At 37.8% G+C, this 22538-nt stretch overlaps 1 protein-coding gene across 1 annotated transcript; it reads left to right on the top strand.

The window, feature by feature from the left end:
* Positions 1 to 2310: 2310 nt before the first annotated feature.
* Positions 2311 to 16332, top strand: LPAR4 (lysophosphatidic acid receptor 4). The gene is made up of 4 exons (XM_036439838.2): positions 2311 to 2663; positions 4882 to 4920; positions 6338 to 6434; positions 14380 to 16332. The coding sequence occupies exon 4, from the start codon at positions 14456 to 14458 to the stop codon at positions 15566 to 15568; it is 1113 nt and encodes a 370-aa protein (XP_036295731.1). The 5' UTR covers positions 2311 to 2663; positions 4882 to 4920; positions 6338 to 6434; positions 14380 to 14455; the 3' UTR covers positions 15569 to 16332.
* The last annotated feature ends 6206 nt before the right edge of the window (positions 16333 to 22538 follow it).

Below are 22538 nucleotides of genomic sequence, written 5' to 3'. Positions count from 1 at the left end.
TACCTCACAATTTCTTTTTTTAATTTTTAAAATTATTATTATTATTAGTTTTACATATGTGTCCTTATTCTCCCATTACCCCCCAACCCTACTCATGCTCCACCCTCCCTGTTCTCTGTGTCCATTGATTAGGCTCATATGCATGCATATAAGTCCTTTGGCTGATCTCCTCCTCCTTACCCCCACTGTCCCCTACCTTTGCTGAGGTTTGACATTCTGATTGATGTTTCTCTGTCTCTGGATCTATTTTGTTTTTCATCCGTTTATGTTGTTCATTATATTTCCCAAATGAGTGAGATCATGTGATATGTATCTTTCTCTGCCTGGCTTGTTTCACTTAGCATAATGCTCTCCAGTTCCATCCACGTTGTTGCAAATGGTAAGAACTCCTTTTTTACCTCAGTATAGTATTCCATTGTGTAGATGTAACACAGTTTTTTAATCCACTCATCTGATGATGGGCACTTATGCTGTTTCCAAATCTTAGCTATGGTGATTTGTGCTGCTATGAACATAGGGTTGCATATCTCCTTTCTAATTAGTGTTTCTAGTTTCTTGGGATATATTACTAGAAGTGGGATCACTGGGTCAAATGGGAGTCCATTTTTAGTTTTTTGAGGAAACTCCAAACTGTTCTCCACAGTCTGCATCAGTCTGCATTCCTACCAGCAGTGCATGAGAGTTCCTTTTTCTCCGCAACCTGGCCAGCACTTATTGTTTGTGACTTTTTTAAAAAAAAATATTTTGTTGATTTTTTACAGAGAAGAAGAGAGAGAGCTAGAGAGCTAGAAATGTCAATGAGAGAGAAACATCACCAGCTGCTTCTTGCACACCCCCTACCGGGGATGTGCCCGCAACCAACGTACATGCCCTTGACAAGAATAGAACCTGGGACCTTTCAGTCCGCAGACCTATGCTCTACCACTGAGCCAAACTGGTTTTGGCCATTTGTTGACTTGATGATAGCTATTCTGACAGGTGTGAGATTGTAAGGCATTGTTGTTTTGATTTGCCTCTCTCTGATGATTAGTGACTTTGAGCAGGTTTTCATATGTCTCTTGGCCTTCCTTCTGTCTTCTTTTGAAAAGTGTCTATTTAGATCAGTTGCCGATTTTTTGATTGGGTTATTTATCTTCTTTTTGTTAAGCTGCATGAGTTCCCTGTAAATCTTGGAGATTAAACCCTTATCGTTGATATCATTGGCAAATATGTTCTCCCATGCAGTGGGTTTTCTTGTTTTACTGATGGTTTTCTTTGCTGTGCAAAAGCTTTTTATTTTGATGTAGTCCCATTTGTTTATTTTCTCTTTAGTTTCCATTGCCCTAGGAGCAGTATCAGTGAAAAAATTGCTTTGGCATATGTCAGAGATTTTTCTCCCTATAGATTCCTCTAGTATTTTTATGGTTTCTCATCTTATGTTTAAGTCCTCGATCCATTTTGAGTTTATTTTTGTGTATGATGTAAGTTGGTGGTCTAGTTTCATTTTTTTTGCATATACCTGTCCAATTTTCCCAACACCATTCATTGAAGAGACTGTCTTGACTCCTTTGTATGTTCATGCCTCCTTTGTCAAATATTAATTGAGCATAGTGATTTGGGTCGATTTCTGGGTTCTTTATTCTATTTTATTGATGTATATAAGACTTTGAAAATTTAATGGTAATTAGACTTCCTGCCAGGCAGTTATTTAAGAGAAGTACAGACCCTCCTTTTGCCACAGAGTACTCCTTAGTTCATGGAGGATGGGTATTAGAGTTCTGAGATCTTCTGTTTCCCCATTCCATGTCAGGGCACTTCACTGGCTTAAGAGAATATATATCGAATTCTATTTTTGTGGTGGTGTGAGGTTTAATTCTACATAGCATAAATAGGAATGTATTTATGATAGCATTCACTTTTGCCTTTCCCTGCACCCAAATTATATTATCAATATTGTTGTAATGGTTTAAACAAATGAGCATAAACAAGGGCTGCTCATAACTCTCTCCTCCAAGTTTGGAGGTTTGTCTCCTCCTCCTCCTCATTAGAATTGTGGAGGGGTAGCAGTCCTGCAGCAAAGACAGGCACACAGGCTTTCTCTGTGGATTAACTAGTTAGGAGAGACACTTTTTATATTGCCAAGCAGCACTTAAGCTGCTAATTCTTGACTGTGAAAACTGCTTTTCCTGGGCAATGCTCTTTAAGGAAAAACTTCAGTCCAGGGATTGGTGACTAAGGGAATGAGGGAGCACAGGGGATTGGGCGGGGTCTCGGCTCCCAATAGTGCCTCCTTATCCAATGAGAAGCATTTCCTATTGAGACCCCCAGAAGTTCCCCCCGGCCCTCAGCTTCAGCCGGGAGTTTGGGCCTTTTCTTGTGTCCTGTTTGTTAAAAGGCATGCCGGCTACTGCATTCAAGAGGGCCATTTTTTAACAAAGGGAAAGAGATAGATGTAAATAAGCTCACATTTTCAGAATGAGCGGTTTGCTGTAAGAAGCTGTGGCAGCCCAGAGTCTGCTACTTTGGGCTGGGCTAACCTTTCCTTGTTAAAAAAAAAAAAAAAAAAAAAAAAAAAAAAAGGATTAAAATATGCACTTTTAAAGTGCGAGTTGCCTGTTCACATGCTTATTAGCTAATTTTCTACTCGCTTGAGCACACTCTCATCTAGCACACTCTTTCTTGGGGTAAGTCTCTTTGAGAAAGATTTGATTTGGGCGTTTGTGGATGGGGGTGGGGTGGGTGGAGGCCGCGTAACAGACTTCAGTGGAAATGCTTTGAGTGTTTGGGGAAAGAAGTTAGATTTCAACTCTGAAGTGCTGAACAGATCGTCGTGTGGAATGGTTAAAACGAGGAAAAAAAAGAAGTTTCTATTGTTATGGCAATAATACTGTTTCGGTGGAAAAGATACAGGCTTTTCAGGCTGTTGTTTTATGTAAACACAGAGTAGAGCTTAGAAATTCTTTTGGCTAGCTTTATATTTCTTTCGTTTATAATTGATTGTGAGCTAATGTGGCTCCTATTATGAGATTTCTTCTAGGAAAACTATATGGAGCATACTTTGATGCTTAATTGATTTATGAAGAATGTGACATTTGCTATATTGAATAATTCATGAGCTTGACTATAAAGGAAGAAACATTTCAATGAAAAACTAATTCTGGAATAAATTGAGTTTACTATTATATGTTAAATTAGTTGCTGTTTTTCATACAAATGCAATAATATGACATTTAACATTCTCTTCTTGTATGTCCTGAATATTTTTTTACAATTTAGCTACAAGATCTTGTTGAACTGATAAATATTGTATTTTAGTTACTTTGTTTTAGGAAATTTAGTAATGTAATTAATCATTATTCCAGCATGGACAAAACCAGATAAATCTAAATCTTAGAGCATTTCAGAGTTTTTTTGGGTTATTTACTTTGCTACCATACTAAATGATATCATCTTTTTTTTCCCTTGACTAACATGAAGACAACAATAAAACTGAAGCTCCAAATTATCCAGTGGCTTTGAAACATGTTTATTTTTCAGAACAAAATTCCAAGGAACATATTCTATCAACACAGATTTTTAAATAATTTTTCCTTGTCATAGATGAAAAGTTTACACCCCTGCTATAAAGGGTGAGTTCAGCTGATTCTTGATGGCTTCTACACTTTAGAGCATCTCCTGCCAATCAGATGCGAATGAAAGCAATATTGGAACAATCAAATCATCCTTTCAGAATGTGTACTCCCTGTAAATTAAAGAGAGGTCTGGGGCCTAACAGCAACACTTAGGCCAAAATTAGCTGGAGCTTCATTAATTCAATTTCCTTTGAGAGAAAATGCAGTGATAGTTATTGCCCTTGCTGTGGTGTGGTCAGGGCCTAATTGTGTGTTGCTTTTTTTTTTTTTTTTTTTCTTCTGTGTGTACGGTCATCACATATTAGTATTCTCTTGGCCTTAACTGGAAAGGAAAAAACACATACCTATAATGTATTTGTACTGAATATTAGTACTGAAAATTGGGTGCTTAATAGGAGATCACCTACCACTGGGAATCCAGCCTTATTTTTAGTAGATACGTAATTTTATCAGAATAAAACATAGGATAAGTATTCTATTGATTTATTATTTAGTTATGTTCTGAAGTATTTTGATAACCTTATATTTTGAGGAAAGAATTGACTAGGTGACCGGGGAACAGGCAGCAAAGATTGAGGAATAAACTTAGTTAAAGCTTATGTGCCTACTGATATGGGCATAAAGACAGAATATGAGAGAAATGAGGGCATTAAGAAGACATTAGAACTAATTAATAAATATTTCTGATATTAATGGTAACTAAACTATATATGGTGACAGACTTACTGTGGTGTTTCTTTCGCAAGAAATACAAATATCAAATTATTATGTTGCATAGATAAGATTAATTTAATGCATGTCAATTATACTTCAATTAAAATAGATAAAATAAATCTAGGAATAATTTCATTGAGTCTAACAAAAATGAATTCCCCTTACTTCACACTTTGAGGGATTACATTTTTTTTTGCAGTGACAAATGGGAGCAGGTGAAGACAACTGACTAAAGGGGTCAGTGAGGCCATTCCATAGTACCAGTTTAAAGTTGCTATCAATTAATGCAAAAGGTAGAAGAAAATAAACTGAGGTCCAAAAAGAGATTGTGACTTGCTGTCAAACAGTTAGCTAGTGATGGATGGGGCTGGATGTGGTTTTATTGAATTAATAACAAATATGAAAACTTCTGGGTATTTGAAATTCCAAGTTTGCTTGGATTCCAAATAAAACTGTTTTTAAAAAATAATCTGTATACATTTTGAAAGCTATAAAAAAAGAAATGTTAATATTGCTGTCTTCATAAACCAGTAAAATAATATTCATTTCATTCCAGGAATATTGCTATCTGGAGGAGTGTGAAAATCAATTCAAGGTGATCTCAAATATATTTTAAATTGTCTAATGATTTTACTATTTTTATTTCAGTTCTCTTAAATTAGAAAAATTATTTCAAGAGAATTGGAGTATTATTTATCAGTCTGATTTGTTTAGGCCACCTTTGTTCAAAAGAGGGTGAGATGTGACAATAATATAATTTTGGCACTAACAGATGACTCTACTTTCTAGGCAATGAATGAGCAGGGTTCAAATGTAGGTGCTACTTGTAAGAATTTTATTGTCAACTATTTCTGGTTCTGTACAAGTATTTTGTGCTGAGTTGAGATTTGAAGATGTTATAGACATGCTATATTGGTTAGGCCTAGTTCATCCTAGTAGAGGCAGCAGTGATTGTCATTGTGCTAATGCCCAGAATTTGGAACCTTGTTCATATCACTGTAGTTCAGTGAGAAATAAATTTAACTGGGGTGGGAGTGCAGGTTGGAGACATGCCAATAGGGTCTCCACCTGTTGTTCCATTCTTCTTTCCTCTTCTCTTATCAAGGCTCTTGCCAAATAGTAACAGTTGTTGCCAGGGAAAAAGAAAAGAAAAAAAAGAAAAAGAAAGAAAGAACAAAGAACCAACATAACTTCAGGCAAAAACAAACAAACAAACAAAAACAACCCTCCTCTGTTCAGTTATTTTTAATTCAGTATATTTCCTTATGAAAGTGGAGGAAGTATTTTTATGCCTTTTGCTATTAGTTATCTTTAAACAATTATAGTTACATAGACTCATGGACTTTTTGCTTATCAATACAACTAATAAAATATGGCACAGTAATATCAGGTTTGTAAAATAAAACGTTATCTGATATTCTGTAATAATGAAATGCAAAACGTTCAGACACTATTTTATTTTTTAAAAATATATTTTATTGATTTTTTACAGAGAGGAAGAGAGAGAGAGAGATAGAGAATTAGAAACATCCATGAGAGAGAGACACCGATCAGCTGCCTCTTGCACACCCCCTACTGGAGATGTGCCTGCAACCAAGGTACTTGCCCTTGACCAGAATCGAACCCGGGACTTTTCAGTCCTCTGGCTGATGCTCTATCCACTGAGCCAAACCGGTTTTGGCCAGATATCATTTTAAAATATGTTGGCTCTCAGATCAACCAAAGGACTTATATGCATGCATATGAGCCTAATCAATAGACACAGACAACAGGGGAGTGGGACATGAGTGAGGAGTGGGGGTAATGGGGGAATAAGGACACATATGTAAAAAAAATAATAATAATTAAAAAATAAAAAAGAAATTGTGAAATAACTAGAAAAAAATAAAATATGTTGGCTCTCATTTACTTTGATTTGTATCATCTAATCCTTTTTTACCCTATGATCTTTACATACATTTTATTGAAAAGTCTTTTGATGTCACACTATTGTGACTAATTGTATTTTACAGCATCCATCGGAGGAAATCCCTAACCACAGTGCCTCCAGAAAGTTATTTGGTCACGCAAGTCTCAGATAAAATTGGTGCCAGAATTTGAACTAATGTGGTGAGTACCAATCTCCTGATAATAGCTTTCTTCATAATTCTTTAATTTTTTTTGTAATCAATACTTCCAATTTATAATAGGTTATATAATATAAAAATTCATGAGGATTTGTGATTGTTTATTATAGTCCAGGCAATTTTGGTGTAGCTGAATATTGATTCTTTGGTTTTAAGCCCTCTGTGCCACTGGTATATACCTTTAGAGATGGGTGACATGGTTTTTAGTCATATTATCAGGATCAATTTCCAATATTATCAGATAAATTGATATACAAATTGCTAACTGATTCTTGAGTAAAAAATAAACAAGGATGTCAGTATGTTCTATGAGAGAGAAAAAACCCATATAGACACAGATAGCAATAAGGTAATTACCAGAGAAAAAGGGTAATGAGGGCAGGTAGAAGAGAGTAAATAGGGTATAAATGGTGATGGAAGGAGACTAGACTTTGAATGCTAAATATATATGGAATTATATACTCAAAATCTATAAGATTATATTGCCAATATAATCCAAATAAATTCAATAAAAATAAAAACTTAAACAAGGCATATCAATCTAAGCAATTGACACACATGGGGAGGCTTATTTGAAATGATACCTCATACAGATCAATTTCCCAGCTCAATTCTAAAGTGAAATATCTACCTGTGGTTTCCTCCATATGTAATGTCATAAGGCTATATTATGTTTTGAAAACTATTATGAGACATCAACTAATGCATAGTTACATCAGTTGGAACCATGGTTATGATTGTGACCTGTCCTTCTGACTTGGTCTAGAAGGTTTTGTTAAGAAGTCTTCTCTGTTAGTAGTCACTCATCTGAGGAACAACAGCATGTACACATTCCCTATTACTCCAGCATGATGTTTTAAATTTTTTTTTTCATTTTAAAATGTATTTTTTATTGTTGATAGTATTACAGATACCTCCCATTTCCCCCCCATGTCCCCCCTTCTCCCAACCCCTACCTATCCCCCAGGTCTTCACTACCTTATTGCCTGTGTCCATGGGCTATGTATATAAGTATATGAGTTCTTTGGTTTATCTCTTCTCATCCCCCCACATTATGGTTTTGATTTGTATTTTTGAAACATTTTTGTATTTTTTCATTTACCTCACTGCTAGATATTTATAGGCCAGGATACAATAGGTTTCAGCTTCCTCTAAAAACCATTGTGTCAATGTTCCTAAGCTTCAGAGTAGAAAGAGGAAATGTTCTGGGGATCAGAAGCACTCTGAACTGACCCTGAGCTCATGAAAAAGGGAGCAAAGCAAGAGAATTTGAGTATACTCTGTCTTCCAGGCTTTGTTTTTCTCTGGATTCACTTCTGTAGGGAACAAAAGCAAGCCAGCCTTTCTAGGCTACTGGTCATATGTCAGAATTTAGAGCTTTGTTTTTAACATATCATCTGAAAGTTTAGCATTAGTAAAGTGGAATAATTTAGGTATGTATTTTAATAGGGCCAAAAGTCTAACTGCACTTCCTCCAAGAGCCCCAAAGATTCCAAACATGGTATATTTCATTAACATTATAAATGTTTATAAAAAGAAAAAAATTGTGAACACTAGTATGAACTGTCCGAATTGGCTCCATATGTGTAGGTCAGAGTTAAAAATTCATTGGGGTCAGATTTCTCTTTGGTCACCCTCCAGGTGACCTGCTTCCTGCCCATTGTCAATGAAAATGCATCCACCCAGTATTCTGACCCCTCTAGGTGATTAATTGTTGGAATAGTTGGGTACAATGGTTTTTACAAGACAATAGTCTAATGCTACTTGCAGTGGAAGATGTAATTAACTGCGTCAGCCTATTTTTTTTCTTCTTGATCTCATCTGAAGCTCAAGAGTTGGCCCTTTGCCTCCATTCAGTGCACAATATGTTATCCATTTAGGAAAATCTAGTGGTTAAAAACACTGCTTTTTTTGTGAAAAGAAAGGAGTTAGTCCAAAAAAGAGAAGTTGTTTCTTGAATGCTGTTGATTCTCCTTCATAATCAGCTTAGGAGCCAAATACTTCTCTGATTTTTTTAAACCATAGCTCAGTGGGAGATATTCCTTTGGAGCACCCTCCTGGATTGTCCTTTTATGAGAAAATTGTGTTGTTAAGGTTGAAACTCAAAAGGGGCTCTCTTGGTATACATGGTGTTAGGAGAATGATGTGTTGCAAATATGAAGTTCAGCAAGAAAGACAGTCAAAGGTGTCCAGTTGTGTCAGGGGAGGGAGAAAGATAAAAGCTTATATAATGTTTATTTGTGGTTAGGTAGAACTGAATACTTGCAAGCACATAAACCTCTTGATAAGCCCTATTGAATCTTCCTAACATCAACTGTGAGGCCCAGAGGTATGTTTATACAGGGAAGATAAACTGTATAGCTGAGTTACAGAGTGAACCAGTGTCTGAGTCAGAAATAGAACTCCTTGCTTCCAATGTTGTGTTAAGTCCCATCACCACACCTTCCCTGCTAGACCGCAAAGGTGCTGTGTGTTTAAACAGGGAAAGCTATGAATAGGGTCTTAGTGGCAGTTTCCCATGCCCTCTTTTCAGGATTGAGACTGTAATGCTTTCTTGTCTCTGGTCCTTTCTCTCCCACAATATTTGGTTACTCAACACAGCAAAGCAGACATATTAGGCATTTGCAGACTGCATGCTGTGGGTATAATGCATATGTTCTGGGAGACATAAAACTGGATGCAAAACTGGGGAGACAGCTCACCTATTTCTTTTTAAAAAATATTTTTTATTTATTTTTTACAGAGAGGAAAGGAGAGAGAGAGTTAGAAACATCGATGAGAGAGAGTCATTGATCAGCTGCCTCTTGCACACCCCCTACTGGGGACATGCCCTCAACCAAGGGTCTCCTGAACCTGGGACCTTTCAGTCTGCAGGCCAACGCTCTATCCACTGAGCCAAACCAGTTTCGGCAGAGCTCATCTATTTCAAACACACCATTTTTGGGCAGTACAAAATAACACATAGTCAGAGAGCTAGAAGTATGCTGTGAAAATGGCTCACCACTGGGCAGACTGGAGGAACTCTGGGGTGGGGTAAAAAGACTTCTATTATGAAAGCATTTTCCAAATCAAATAAACTTATTGTCAGTTTAGTATAAAAGGCAGGTGCAAGCAAATAATAGCAAACGAAGCTTGATTTTAATGTTGGCTTTTGCAGTTCCATATTTATTTTAGATTGTGTAACTATGTTACATTTTGATTTCTTTCAACAATTAAAAAAGACCTCTAGAGTAATGGATAGTGATTTGGGGTGTTAAAAATAGTATGTAAAGTGGTTTAAGCAGTTGACATGTTCACCATTCTCTTTTTGTTTCTGCCATCCCACTGGTGAAACAATCTGCAGTAACCTGGGTCTACAGCTCCCAAAGAAAATATGAAATCCATTGACTGATATTTTCTAGTCTATTCCTATATTTTTCCAGTTTCAGTGGCCATAAGCAGAGTATTGCATATTGTACTTCTTCCTGATAAAATTGAAATGTTTGAGATGAAGCAAGATACAGAGGATAGGATTGGAGTAATTGTGAAATAGAAACACCTCCCAAGGCTCTAGATACAAATTGGATGACAGCACTGACCTCTCCCCAGCAACATTTGTTTTTATTTCACCCTTTCTTCTCTTTCTCTCAGTTCTCCTATTTTTCTTTCTCTGCTACTTCCTTTATGATCTCCTATTCTGCTCTCCCCACCTATATTTACCTCTTTCTCATCTGCCTTTTTTTTTTCTATCTGGGGACCTTGTTTGGCCCAGGTTCCTGCTTCTATCTATCATAGTTGCCTCTAGCAAATTTGAGCTTGGCTTATGAGATAAAATGGTCAAGAAGGAATATGATCTTAGCGTAGTATTAGGCTCAGGGGAAGCACTTCATAAAGATTTGTTAAATAAGAATCCAGAAATAGCCAGATTCCAATATTAATTTGAAAATTTCAGCTGTTGAAAATGACAACTATTTGCATCCTGCATTTTTCAAGGTCATCTTTCCCTATAGGCACTATAGTGAGTGAATTTCTTTTTTCCTCAAACTATTTTTCCCCCCCTCAAGCCAAACACTGCCATGATTTTAGGCCTCTATAATGCTGGCAGATTCCCCCCTCCACTCCCTTCTTTGTTATATAGAAAGTGTCTTTGACCTGTTCGTTGGGAGTTGAGAGGAAAAAGTGACATAAGTAAGAATCACTTCAAAGAAATGCCTTTCACATTTTAAAATATAATTATGTAAAAAAGCATTACCGCCTATACTATACAAGGGGACAAAGAACACTTTGATTCCATATCCTCCTCATTGAAAAGAATTCATTCAGCAGCTATTTGTCTATAGTGTATTACAGAACATTTCAAAGACAGTTTTTGTCCAATGGCAGCTGTTAATCTAGGAGGTTAGTAAGATTTCTATATGTACCTTTGAACAATGTTGGCTTAGTTACCCAACATAGTGATTAAATCAGTGACTACCACATGTACAAGTGGTGGCAGGCAGAGGGCATGTACCGTATTTTCCAGCGTATAAGACGACCCCTAATTTTACCGTTAAAACATAGGTTTAGGCCTATATTCACTGTATAAGACTACCCCCCACTTCTGAGACAACACCAGTTCTTTTTTTAATAGACCGCCTCTCTGACTCTGGCCAATCTGAGCAGGCTTTTTTTCGTTTCAAAAGTCATCTTATACGCCGGACAATACGGTAACTAGCTAGGTGAGCATACATTTCACTTGTGTTCACCAGAAAAGGCTTTATTGACCAGGGCCATATTAGGAGCTGAAGGCATGAAAATAAGTGATGGAATGGGCAGTGGGAGAGCGAGAGAAGGAGTACATTCTAGGCCAAGGATGTCAAACTTCTGGCCCACAATGAATATTTTTGCGGCCCAGCCAATATAACAGTATATAAAAAATTTTTAATAAAAATTTCATAACTTAATTTTTACAATGTTCAGTTATACATAACTAATAACAATGAACTACAATATTTGCTAATAACTGATTACTAGAATCATGTTGCATTCATTCCCTTATGCGCCTTATGCATAGGTGCACCATTATCTCCACTAATACTAGCAGGGAATATTTTAGCAGCTGATTTTCATCATTAATCTTGTATTGACTTGTTTGGTGTGCACAACAGGAAATATTTCGCTTTCGGAGAACAAGAAAAATAGGTTTATTTGTGTTACGTGTATTAATTTGTGCAATTATGCAGTGTCTGGTAAGTTAATATTCAAGAAAAAAATTATTTTTATTAAAATGTTCTATTATTTTATGTTAATGACTAGTGGCCTGGTGCATGAAATTTGTGCATGGGGGTGGGGTGTCCCTCAGCCCAGCCTGCACCCTCTCCAATCTGGGACCCCTCGAAGGATAACCTACTGCTGGTTTACAGAGAATGGGCCTAAACCAGCAGTCGAACATTCTTCTTGCAATCTGGGACTGCTGGCTCCTAACCACTCACTTGCCTGACTGCCTGATTGCCCCTAACCACTCTGCCTGAAGGCCTGCTTGCCCCCAACTTCCCCCCGTGCCAGTGTGCTCACTCCCAACTGCCCCCCTGCTGGCCTGCTCACCCCCACCATCCCTCCTCACTGTCCTGTTTGCCCCCAACTTCCCCCCTACTGGCCTGCTCACACCAAACTGCTCTCCCACTGTCCTGCTCACCCCTGCTGTTTTGCTCACCCCAACTTCCCCCCCACCAGTCTGATCACCCCCAACAACCCCCACACTAGCCTGATCACCCACAACTGCTATCTCATCTTGGCCTGATCATCCACAACTGCCCTCCCCTTTTGGCCTCTAGCCACCTCTACCTCAGCCCCACCACCATGGCTTTGTCCAGAAGAATGTCCAGAAGGTCTCCTGGAAAGTCTCCCAGTCTAATTAGCATATTTATTAGTATAGATAGAGGCCTGGTGCATGGATGGAGGCCAGCTGGTTTGCTCTGAAGGATGTCCCGGATCAGGGTGGGGGTTCCCTTCGGGCATGGGGTGGCCTGGGAGAGGGACCTGTGGTGGTTTGCTGGTCAGCTACCCCCCCATGGGGTAAAGGTCCCCACTGGTGGGTGTGTGGCTAGCCTGGGTGAAGGGCTAAGGGCTGTTTTCAATCTGGACACACCCCCTTCAGGACGGGGGTTCCCGCTGGGGCGTCTGGCCTGCATGGGTGAGGGGCTGATGGCTGTTTGCAGGTTGGCCATGCCTCCCAGCAGGGACCCTCACCCCATGGGGGCATAGCCAGCCTGGGTGAGGGGCTGATGGCTGTTTGTAGGCTGGCCACACAGCCCAGCAGGGACTTTTACTCCATGGGGAGCATGATCAGCCTGGGTTAAGGGGTTGAGGGCCGTTTCACCCAGCTGTTCACCCGGGCTGGCCACATCCTCTTCAGGGTGGGAGTCCCCACTGGGGTGCCGGGCCAGCCTGGGTGAGGGGCTGATGGCTGTTTGTAGTCTGGCCAGGACCCCAGCAGAGACTCTTACTCTGTGGGGGTGTGGCCAGCCTGGGTGAGGGGCTGAGGGCAGTTTTCAGGCTGGCCACACCCCTTTCAGGGTGAGAGTCCCTGCTGGGGTGCCTGGCCAGCCTGGGCAAGAAGCTGAGGGCCATTTTCATGCTGGCCACACCCCCTGGCGGCCCAGGCTCCCAGCCCCGCCTTTTTTTCTCCCCTCTAGCCTCTCCTTGAGCAGAGGCCAGGTCGGGGGCTAGAAGCTTGGCTTCCTCCCTTGCCAGGGGCAACCCAAGCCTCCTGCTTGCTCCAGCTCTGTGGCCTAGGACATCTTTGTTGGGTTAATTTGCATACTCGCTCATGATTGGCTGGTGGGTATAGTGGAGGGATGGTCAATTTGCATGTTTCTCTTATTAGTGTAGATGACTCATTTATTTCAGCCCTTTGTATTCAGCATGTCTCTGTCAAAATAAACATACATTTCTAGGAACATTGAAGCTTCCTTTTCTTTCTTTTTTTTTTTTTTTTTTTGTGGCTCACATAAACTTAAACCTTTTTTATTTGGCCCGTGTTAGCCTTTGAGTTTGCCATGCTTGTCCTAGACTTAGGGTTTGGCATGAGAGAAGTTTGGAAAGGGGATTACAATCTGCAAGAGGCAAATGCTGAGATCATTATGTGAATTATCTCTCTAGAAAGACAATGTGATACAGTAAAGAAACTTTTAGCTGGAAGCTTTAACTGAGGGATCCCCAGTCTCAGAGCTCATGTTTTAGAAGAAAAACATGAGTCAACAGTTTAATTCAGGAATTTAGTCTCACCTGTTTTTAAGAGCATGTTCTGGAGGTCCCATATCCACCTGTGGTCTTGTGCAATAGACCTAATACTCATACAATGAAGTTTAGTAATATTGGAGAGTAGACAATACAATTTAGAGTAGCTTAATCATTTGGTTAGGAGTTTAAAAAAAATTAACTCTGGTTCTAACTATATCATTTGTGGATTCGTGGATTCTTCCGATTCTGAGATTACTATAATTCTAAATTACATAGGCCTCAGTTTCTGCTTCTGTTATATGGTGAACCATTCTTGTCTTGTGTATTTTATGGTGTTCTTGTGGGAATAAAATAAAACATGCTTTTGAAAGCTAAAAACTGCCATATAAATTTCAAAGTATTAGTGTTGTTTTAACTATCAGAGTCTCTCCTCCCTCTCCTGAACCCCATCTCCCCATAACTCTGTCCGTCATGTAAACACAACATCTCATTCCTGTTCATTGCAATGCTATAGTACTCCACTTATTATATTCAATGTGGTCTCTTCCACTCCTGCAATATACTCTTAGAGTACTTTTTAACATATGGTAGGTGGTCAAAAGTACTTGTCAAATCAAATTGAATGTTATTTTCAATCTCGGTAGATAGAATATCTTTTACTCCACAGAAATAATAGATGGCAGGCAGGTTTGATGATTCATAATATCTTCATAATATCTTTCCCACAGGAGGAAAACATTTCCTACTAGTTCCTAGTGTGAGAGTGGTGAACCCTGCAGCCAGCAGGCCTCCTGAAATAAATCCATGGGTGACGAAAGATTCATTGACTTCCAATTCCAAGATTTGAATTCAAGCCTCAGACCCAGGTTGGGCAATGCTACTGCCAATAATACTTGTATTGTTGATGATTCCTTCAAGTATAATCTGAATGGTGCTGTCTACAGTGTTGTATTCATTCTGGGTCTGATAACCAACAGTGCCTCTCTGTTTGTCTTCTGCTTCCGCATGAAAATGAGAAGCGAGACAGCTATTTTTATCACTAATCTGGCCCTCTCCGATTTGCTCTTTGTCTGCACTCTACCTTTCAAAATATTTTACAATTTCAATCGCCACTGGCCTTTTGGTGACACTCTCTGCAAGATCTCTGGGACTGCATTCCTTACCAACATCTATGGGAGCATGCTCTTCCTCACCTGTATTAGCGTGGATCGTTTCCTGGCCATTGTTTATCCCTTCAGATCTCGTACCATTAGGACCAGGAGGAATTCTGCCATTGTGTGTGCTGGAGTCTGGATCCTGGTCCTCAGTGGTGGTATTTCAGCCTCCTTGTTCTCAACCACTAATGTCAACAATACAACCACAACCTGCTTTGAGGGCTTCTCCAAACGTGTTTGGAAGACGTATTTGTCCAAGATCACCATATTTATTGAAGTTGTTGGCTTCATCATTCCTCTGATATTGAATGTCTCTTGTTCTTCTGTGGTGCTGAGAACCCTCCGCAAGCCTGCTACACTGTCTCAAATTGGGACCAATAAGAAAAAAGTGCTGAAGATGATCACAGTGCATATGGCAATCTTTGTGGTCTGTTTTGTACCCTACAACTCTGTTCTCTTCCTGTATGCCCTGGTGCGCTCTCAAGCCATTACCAATTGCTTTTTGGAAAGATTTGCTAAAATTATGTACCCAATCACCTTGTGCCTTGCAACTCTTAACTGTTGCTTTGACCCTTTCATCTATTACTTCACCCTTGAGTCCTTTCAGAAGTCCTTCTACATCAATACTCATATCAGGATGGAGTCCATGTTTAAGACTGAAACACCTCTTACCACAAAGCCTTCCCTTCCAGCTATTCAAGAGGAAGTCAGTGATCAAACAACAAATAATGGTGGTGAGTTAATGCTAGAATCCACCTTCTAGGTACGAGAATTGTCTTTAGATCCAAATATGGTTTCTCCAATGATTATTTTCCTATGTTATGAATAAGATGAAATATTTGAAGCTAACGACACTAAGAATAGATTAATGTACTAAATACAGCCAAATACATTTATTTGAGCATTTACTTTATATATGCTGATTTGTTCAATAATTATAGGTCAGGTCTAATTACTACAATCAAAAGTAATGCCAAACTCTTCTGCTGGATTGAAATTTTATTATATCACATTATGTAACTGGCAAGTGGACTTGACTTTAGTGATGTGGATATTACTTTCAAACTTTTAAAATCATACTCCATTCTGAAAATATTTGATAATTAGATTGGGCCTATAAATATAGAACAAATTCAGGGATTATTTAAAACAGACATTTTGTGTTACTACTGATATATTTTTGTTTGGATTGTTTTTCTTTTAATTTCCATCAAGTTTATTTTGGCCTAAAATAATTAATAAGAAATGTATACAATTTAAAAGGGCTGGCAAATTTATTTTATATATGTTGAAAGCAGAAACATAAATTGTGTTTGCATGAGCATGGATGGGAAGAAACAGAAAATTAACTGGATTTACACATTTGCAGTCACCAGCATTGTCAGTTTAAAAAAAATTTTTTTTTACTACATTAATAATTTCATATGAAACTTCAAATTCAGAAAGCTGCTAAATATGTGCCCAAGATAGGTATACAATGGAAAATCACATAAAATAACAAATGTCCATTAAAAATCTAAGTAACACCAATATATATATATATATATATATATATATATATATATATATATATATATATATATTTTTTTTTTTTAGAATTTCCAATTTCTAATATTACTTTTGAGGGACTGGTTTCTACAAAATATTCTCCATATGAAATTTTGGAGCATAGTGCAGCCAGAAAGCTGCTTAATTTGTGTCTATGTTAGAAAAAATTGGAAAAAATAACAAAGTAATAATAACAGAACAATAAAACCAAAAAAAAGCTTTCTTAAAATTTACATTAATAATTTTTTGTAACTCACTAAAACAGCAAAAGCATTAAGAAAATCCTTAAAAACTCTATCATTTATTGGATGAATTGTAAATTTAAGAGTATTAAGACTTGTAAAGAAAATTTCTGAGCACAATATAGCTTGAAAGATAATATATTGTGTTTATGTTAGAAACAATGGAAATAAATACCCACATATAAACTGCACACACACACACACACACACACACACACACACACAGTTAAAATACTACAAAAAGTAAATATTCTTAAAATGGACATTAATCAATTTTTAAAATACCTAGATGATATAGCAATTTTAAAATGTTAAGGCTGTAGTAAAACTGCTGGTAACAAGGGACATTAGCTGCTTAACTTGTCCCAGAAATTGATTAAAATACTAAAAACCATAAAATAATAACCAAAAAGTAAATTTTTTAAAGAAATAAGCAAATTTTAAAATATCTCATCCCTTTTTCCCTTTCTGATTGTGCATAGATTTAAAAATACTAAGATTTTAAGTATACATTTCTAAGAATTATGTAACCTTAAAAACTGATAAAAATGTTCTTGGATTAGGAATTAATAGAAAAATAAATGCTAAAACAATGGAAGAGTAATAAAAATGAATTCTCAAAAATCACATTACTTTTCCCTCATTATCTAAAGTGCTAAAAATAATCATGCATAAAATTGTCTTGTGAAAACAGATAATAGATAGAATATATGACATTAGGTTCAGTTAGAGTCAATTAGGTTAAGTTAGGTTAAGCTTAGTTGTTAGGTTATATTTTAAGATAAAATTAGTAATCACAGTATGAAGAATCTTTTTGTGTTTTTTTTCTGGTATTTTTTTCTTTTCAGTTTCTTGTAAGTATAAATTATATGTGAACTTTTGTTTGTGCCTTTGGCTCTCAAAATTATGAAACTTTAGGGTGATGATACCAAAACATTTAATGGGATATGTTAACCAGGTTGACGTAAAATATAACAGCAAACCTATTTTGTAACTTCATATTTAGTTTTGTTTAATTTTCCATATTTCAATTTATTTTTATTAATTTCCATTTTATAGTTAATATAACTTGGAATAATAAAACATTTGTCATATGAGCAATGTAATCAATAAAATTTAATGTATAACTAAATGTAAAATTGACTTTACATTTTTTAAAAAAGCAATCAATCAGTTATAATTGCAACTTGGATTTTAATTGCTTATTAAATATAATAAAATACATTTAGATTATCTAGCAGTTATACTTTGGTTTAGCAGTTGAACTTACTTAACTGTGTCTTCTTTTGTGGGCACCCAGTGGCTTCTTTCCATTATCTTTCCTTCACTGTCTAAGAAAGGACTTTTTAAAGTATATTTGTTCACAAATCAATTCCTATCCTTTTTTTTGAGGCTGTTTGGAGAAAAATGCAGAGTTGCAAATGCAAAGTCCCTGGGTGACTTTTCAGCAATTAAGCTGAAAGATTAAATACCACTTTCTCTGATTTATCTGACTTGTTTTTGATATATTTGGAGTTTCTTGAAAAGCTGACTTTTAAATTTGATTTCTTGGATTTGATAAAATATACTAGGACAACTGGGAGGCCTGAGAAAAGTTAGAGCAAACAGACTATCTGATAACAATGAGATGATTTAGGACCTGGGTGTCTGAGTGGTCAAGAACTAGAACAGGTGGTGGGCCCAGGGTGGCAGCACAGGGAATTTCTGGTTATTGTTTTCATGCCTTCTAACTCCCAGGGAAAGCAATATTAACATGACTTAAATCACATTGTATATTGATTTTCCATTAGATAGCAAATGCTTTTTTTTTCTGACATGACAAGCATGATCAGCCCTAGGCAATGTTTAAAATTATAGGAACTTTGTCATTAGTGACCTTCTAGGCCAGGTCCTCAAAAACAAAACAAAATAAAACAAAAACCTCAAATAAGAGGAGACAGATGCTATTTGTTTCACATCCCTATTGACCTCCTTTCACTTCTATCTCCACCCTCAGATTCCTGGACCTTATATTTGCTATGGTTTCCCAAACTTTCTGTCTTTCCTGCAGCCCTTTCCTACATCTCTATCTCCTGCAGAAATATTGCTTTTCAATAGTCCAAAAAAAAAAAAAAAATACATAAACCTCTGTCAAGACTGACAGGTTGAATAGATTTACACTAAGGTGTGAATGATTTATCCATCCACCCATTGCTTTTAGTCCCTCCATTGGTATTTACATCTTAGAAAATGAGTAAATTCTAGTTAATTCGATTGACTGAAGCAGGGTAAAGATGGGGAGAGATGACTGTTCTAGTACATCGTAAATCATCTCTTGAGCCTCAGCCTGCCTCACATGATGGTAAAGCCTCTGTACTGCAACTCTTTTGTTCTGCTCTCTTACCATTACCTGCATGAGTTCATAGCCTACACTTCCTTTCTCCAGACATCCTCTTTTTCAAAACTGCCCAAGGTGACTGTGAACCTGTATTCTCATTTCATATAGTCTTGAATTCTTTTGCCCAAATATCTCCTAGTTCTTCTGGATTTAGTGAAATGGTTCCTAACATAGAAAGCATTTTATTTCAATAAGAAAACTAAAGCAGTCTATTGAATAAAAATTTCCTGTATATTTAGGTTTTTAAAGAACTATATACTTCCCATTGCTTTGCTTCTTTCCATCTCTGAGTGTCTCAATGAAACTCGTCTCTACCAAACATCCACAGAAGAATTGAATTCTAGAACATAGAGGAATAGAGCCAGAGTAAGGTCTGTGAGAAAATGCAGACGGGCTCTGAGACTGGGGAGATTTGTGTGGCCATGACAACTAGTTTTCCTTTCTACTTGTCATGGGGGAGCTCCAGCCATATACAATAGATGAGAAGCTTGTTACAAAGAACCCTCACTCCTTCCATTTCTACTTCAGGGTAAACTACTCAGCTTGCTACCTTTCTCACTCATGTTGGTGGTACCAAGGCCGGGTCACATTCCTCATTTGGGATCCTGGGGCTTCTGAACTAACCCAGTTCAAGGCAGTTTGAGATTCTTGGGAAACTAGAGGCCTGATGCACAAAATTTGTGCAAGAGTAGGCCTTCCTTCCCCACGCTGCTGGCACTGGCTTCCCTCTGGCACCCGGGACCCAGGCTTCCCTCGCAGTCCTGGCTTCATCTGGAAGGTTGTCCAGAAGGACATCTGGTCTAATTATAATATTATGCTTTTATTATTATAGACTAGAGGCCTGGTGCATGAAATTCATGCACAGGGGTGGGGGAGCCTCAGCCCAGTCTGTACCCTCTCCAATCCGGGACCCCTTGGGGGATGCCCGACTGCCAGTTTAGGCCCAATCTTGGGGATTAGGCCTAAACGGGCAGTCAGACATCCCTTTCACAATCCAGGACCACTGGATCCTAACTTCTCACCAGCCTGCTGGCCTGATAACCCCTAACTGCCCCCCTGCCTGCCTGGTTGCCCCAATTGCCCCCTTGCTGGCCTGGTTGTCCCCAACTGCCCACCCTCACTGGCCTGGTTGCTCCCAACTGTCCCCCCTGCCAGACTGGTCACTCCCAACAGCCCCCTGCCAGCTTGGTCACCTACACAGCCTGCTGTTCAGTTGTTTGGTCGTCCTTCACTACTCCTCTGCCTACGTGACCCCACGTAGCCTGCAGTTCAGTTGTCTGTCTGATAGTTTTGGTTGTAACAGCCCCAGGCTTTTTATATATTAGGATAGGATAATTTGACTAGGGGAATACTTAGGAACCCCGAATTTATTTGTTTACTTATTCAACAAATTTCTTGGACATCAACTATGTGCCAGACACTAAGGATTATATGGTGATAATAAGAGACAAAATTCTGTTTTACTCTGGAGTCAGAGCACGTGAAGCCCAAAACAAATTAAGCAAATTAAAAAGTAATATGATAGATATTAACTAGAGCTATAGAGCAAAATAGATCAATATAAAAGAGAAGACATACCTGAAACTAGATCTCAGGATCCACAGCAAGACTGGTTGAAAACTTTAAGGATCATTGAAAAGAGGAGGATGCCTCTGTTTAAACAAATAAATAAAATTATTTAAATAAAGTTTATGCTATACTTACAGGGCATGTAAGGAAATGCAAGAAAGTTCTGACTGTAAAAATCATATTTTTAATGTTTGTTTTTGAAGGAGTTTTAAGCCTTGAGTTGTCCAATTATTGTGCCTAGTCTATCTGCTTTCAGTATTTATGCTCTTGTCCAAGCTACAGAGACCACAAAGGCTAAAGGAGACCCGGGCCTAGGCAATTCCAGTGAGCAAAACTGATCACATCATGGCCTCGGCCTCCTCTCTTCTAAGATGTCATCCTGCAGTAAGAAGCTTGCTTGCTGTCTGTCTGTCTCTTTCTCCACCATTTCTCCCCACCCTGAGAAAAACATGCTCTAAGAAAAGGATCTGAATTCTAAGTCAGTACTATAATAGAGGTTTATGAAACCACATTTGGTTTTTTATACTATCCTTTCCTATTCACTGAGTGAACATGGTCAAGTCTCTCACTTTGCCTGAGTTCCTCTATTATTAAAATGAACATGTTTTGTTTTAAGTCATCTCTGAGATTCCTAATAGTTCTAAGACTGGAACTACAAACTTACTGATGCTGAATCATAAATAACAATACTTATTAATAATATTGATATGGCCCGGCCAGTATGACTCAGTAGATGAGCATTGACCTATGAACTAGGAGATCATGGTTCGATTCCAAGTCAGGGCACATGCCTGGGTTGCAGGCTCAATACCCAGTATGAGGCATGCAGAAGGAAGCCAATCAATGATTCTCATCATTTATGTTTCTATCTCTCCCTTCCTCTCTGAAATTAATTAAAATATTTTTTTAAAATATCGATATGGATAAGGAAGTGCTAGACACTGTTTTTACAACTTTATGTGCATTATTTCACAGAAGTACTATGTCAGGCTTTATGGCTAATAGCAGTCTATAGATGAGAAAACAGGCTCACCAAGTTGATGAAACTTAAAATAGTCATAGGGCTAATAAGTGGTAGCCTGATTTGATCTCAGTTCTGTACCTTATGTCACGAAAGCCTGTGTTCTTAATCAATACTGGATTGTCTATCCAAGAGTCTTAAGCATAAAGGATGCATTTTTAATGGTGGAACTTCAGCCATTATAGGGAAGAAGAAGAAGGCTTTGTGGATAAGAGATCCTTCTGTTTCTTTGAAAATATCCAATAGGGATTGTGCTTTGCATAAAATATCTCTTTTAATCTTTACAATAATCTTATGAAGTAGGTTCTCTTATTATGTCTTTTATAAATAAAGGAATGGAGACTCAAAGAGTTAAGTAAGTTGTCCAAAGTCTCATAGTAAGTGAGTCTTTATGAAACCCAAAACCTAACCATGGCGAGAATCACAAGATCAGGCCCTTATCTATTGCCCAAACCTCATCTCTTACTACTCTCTTTTTCATACTCAAAATCCAGGTGTGTTGATCTTTCTGTGTGTTGTTTTTTTTTTTAAAGTGAAGCTATTCTTGTCTCAGGGTCTTTGCCTTTGCTGTTCTCTGTGTTTACAATACTTTTCTACTAGGTCCTCCTCATATGGCTAGCTTCTTCTCACCATTCAGGTTCTTCCCTGATCATCCAATCTACAGAAGATATGCAGTTACTCTTATCTCTTTACCATACTATAATTTTCTTAAGAGCCCTCTTATATTATTACTTTTAATTTGTTCAGTGTCTGTATGCATCCTTTCCATAAAAGCTAAGTTCCATAAGGGTAGCCACTCATGCTATTTTTTTCAGTATAATATTTAGTGTATAGTAGATTCTCAATTAATAACAGTTGAATGATTCAAAGTGGTAGATCTGGGATGAGAAACCAGGTTTATATGATTTTAAAGCTCTTTTTTTGTACTCTACTGCCTCTTGATTTATCCTTTGAACAGTTTCCCCCATGTGCAATA

The sequence above is a fragment of the Pipistrellus kuhlii genome, unplaced genomic scaffold (genome assembly GCF_014108245.1).
Source record: "Pipistrellus kuhlii isolate mPipKuh1 unplaced genomic scaffold, mPipKuh1.p scaffold_m20_p_16, whole genome shotgun sequence".
NCBI classification, from domain to species: domain Eukaryota; kingdom Metazoa; phylum Chordata; class Mammalia; order Chiroptera; family Vespertilionidae; genus Pipistrellus; species Pipistrellus kuhlii.
This window is presented reverse-complemented; position numbering and strand designations above follow the sequence as displayed.

Coding starts and splice junctions, on each gene's coding strand:
- LPAR4 (XM_036439838.2), top strand. CDS start 14,456: ATGGGTGACGAAAGATTCATTGACTTCCAATTCCAAGATTTGAATTCA.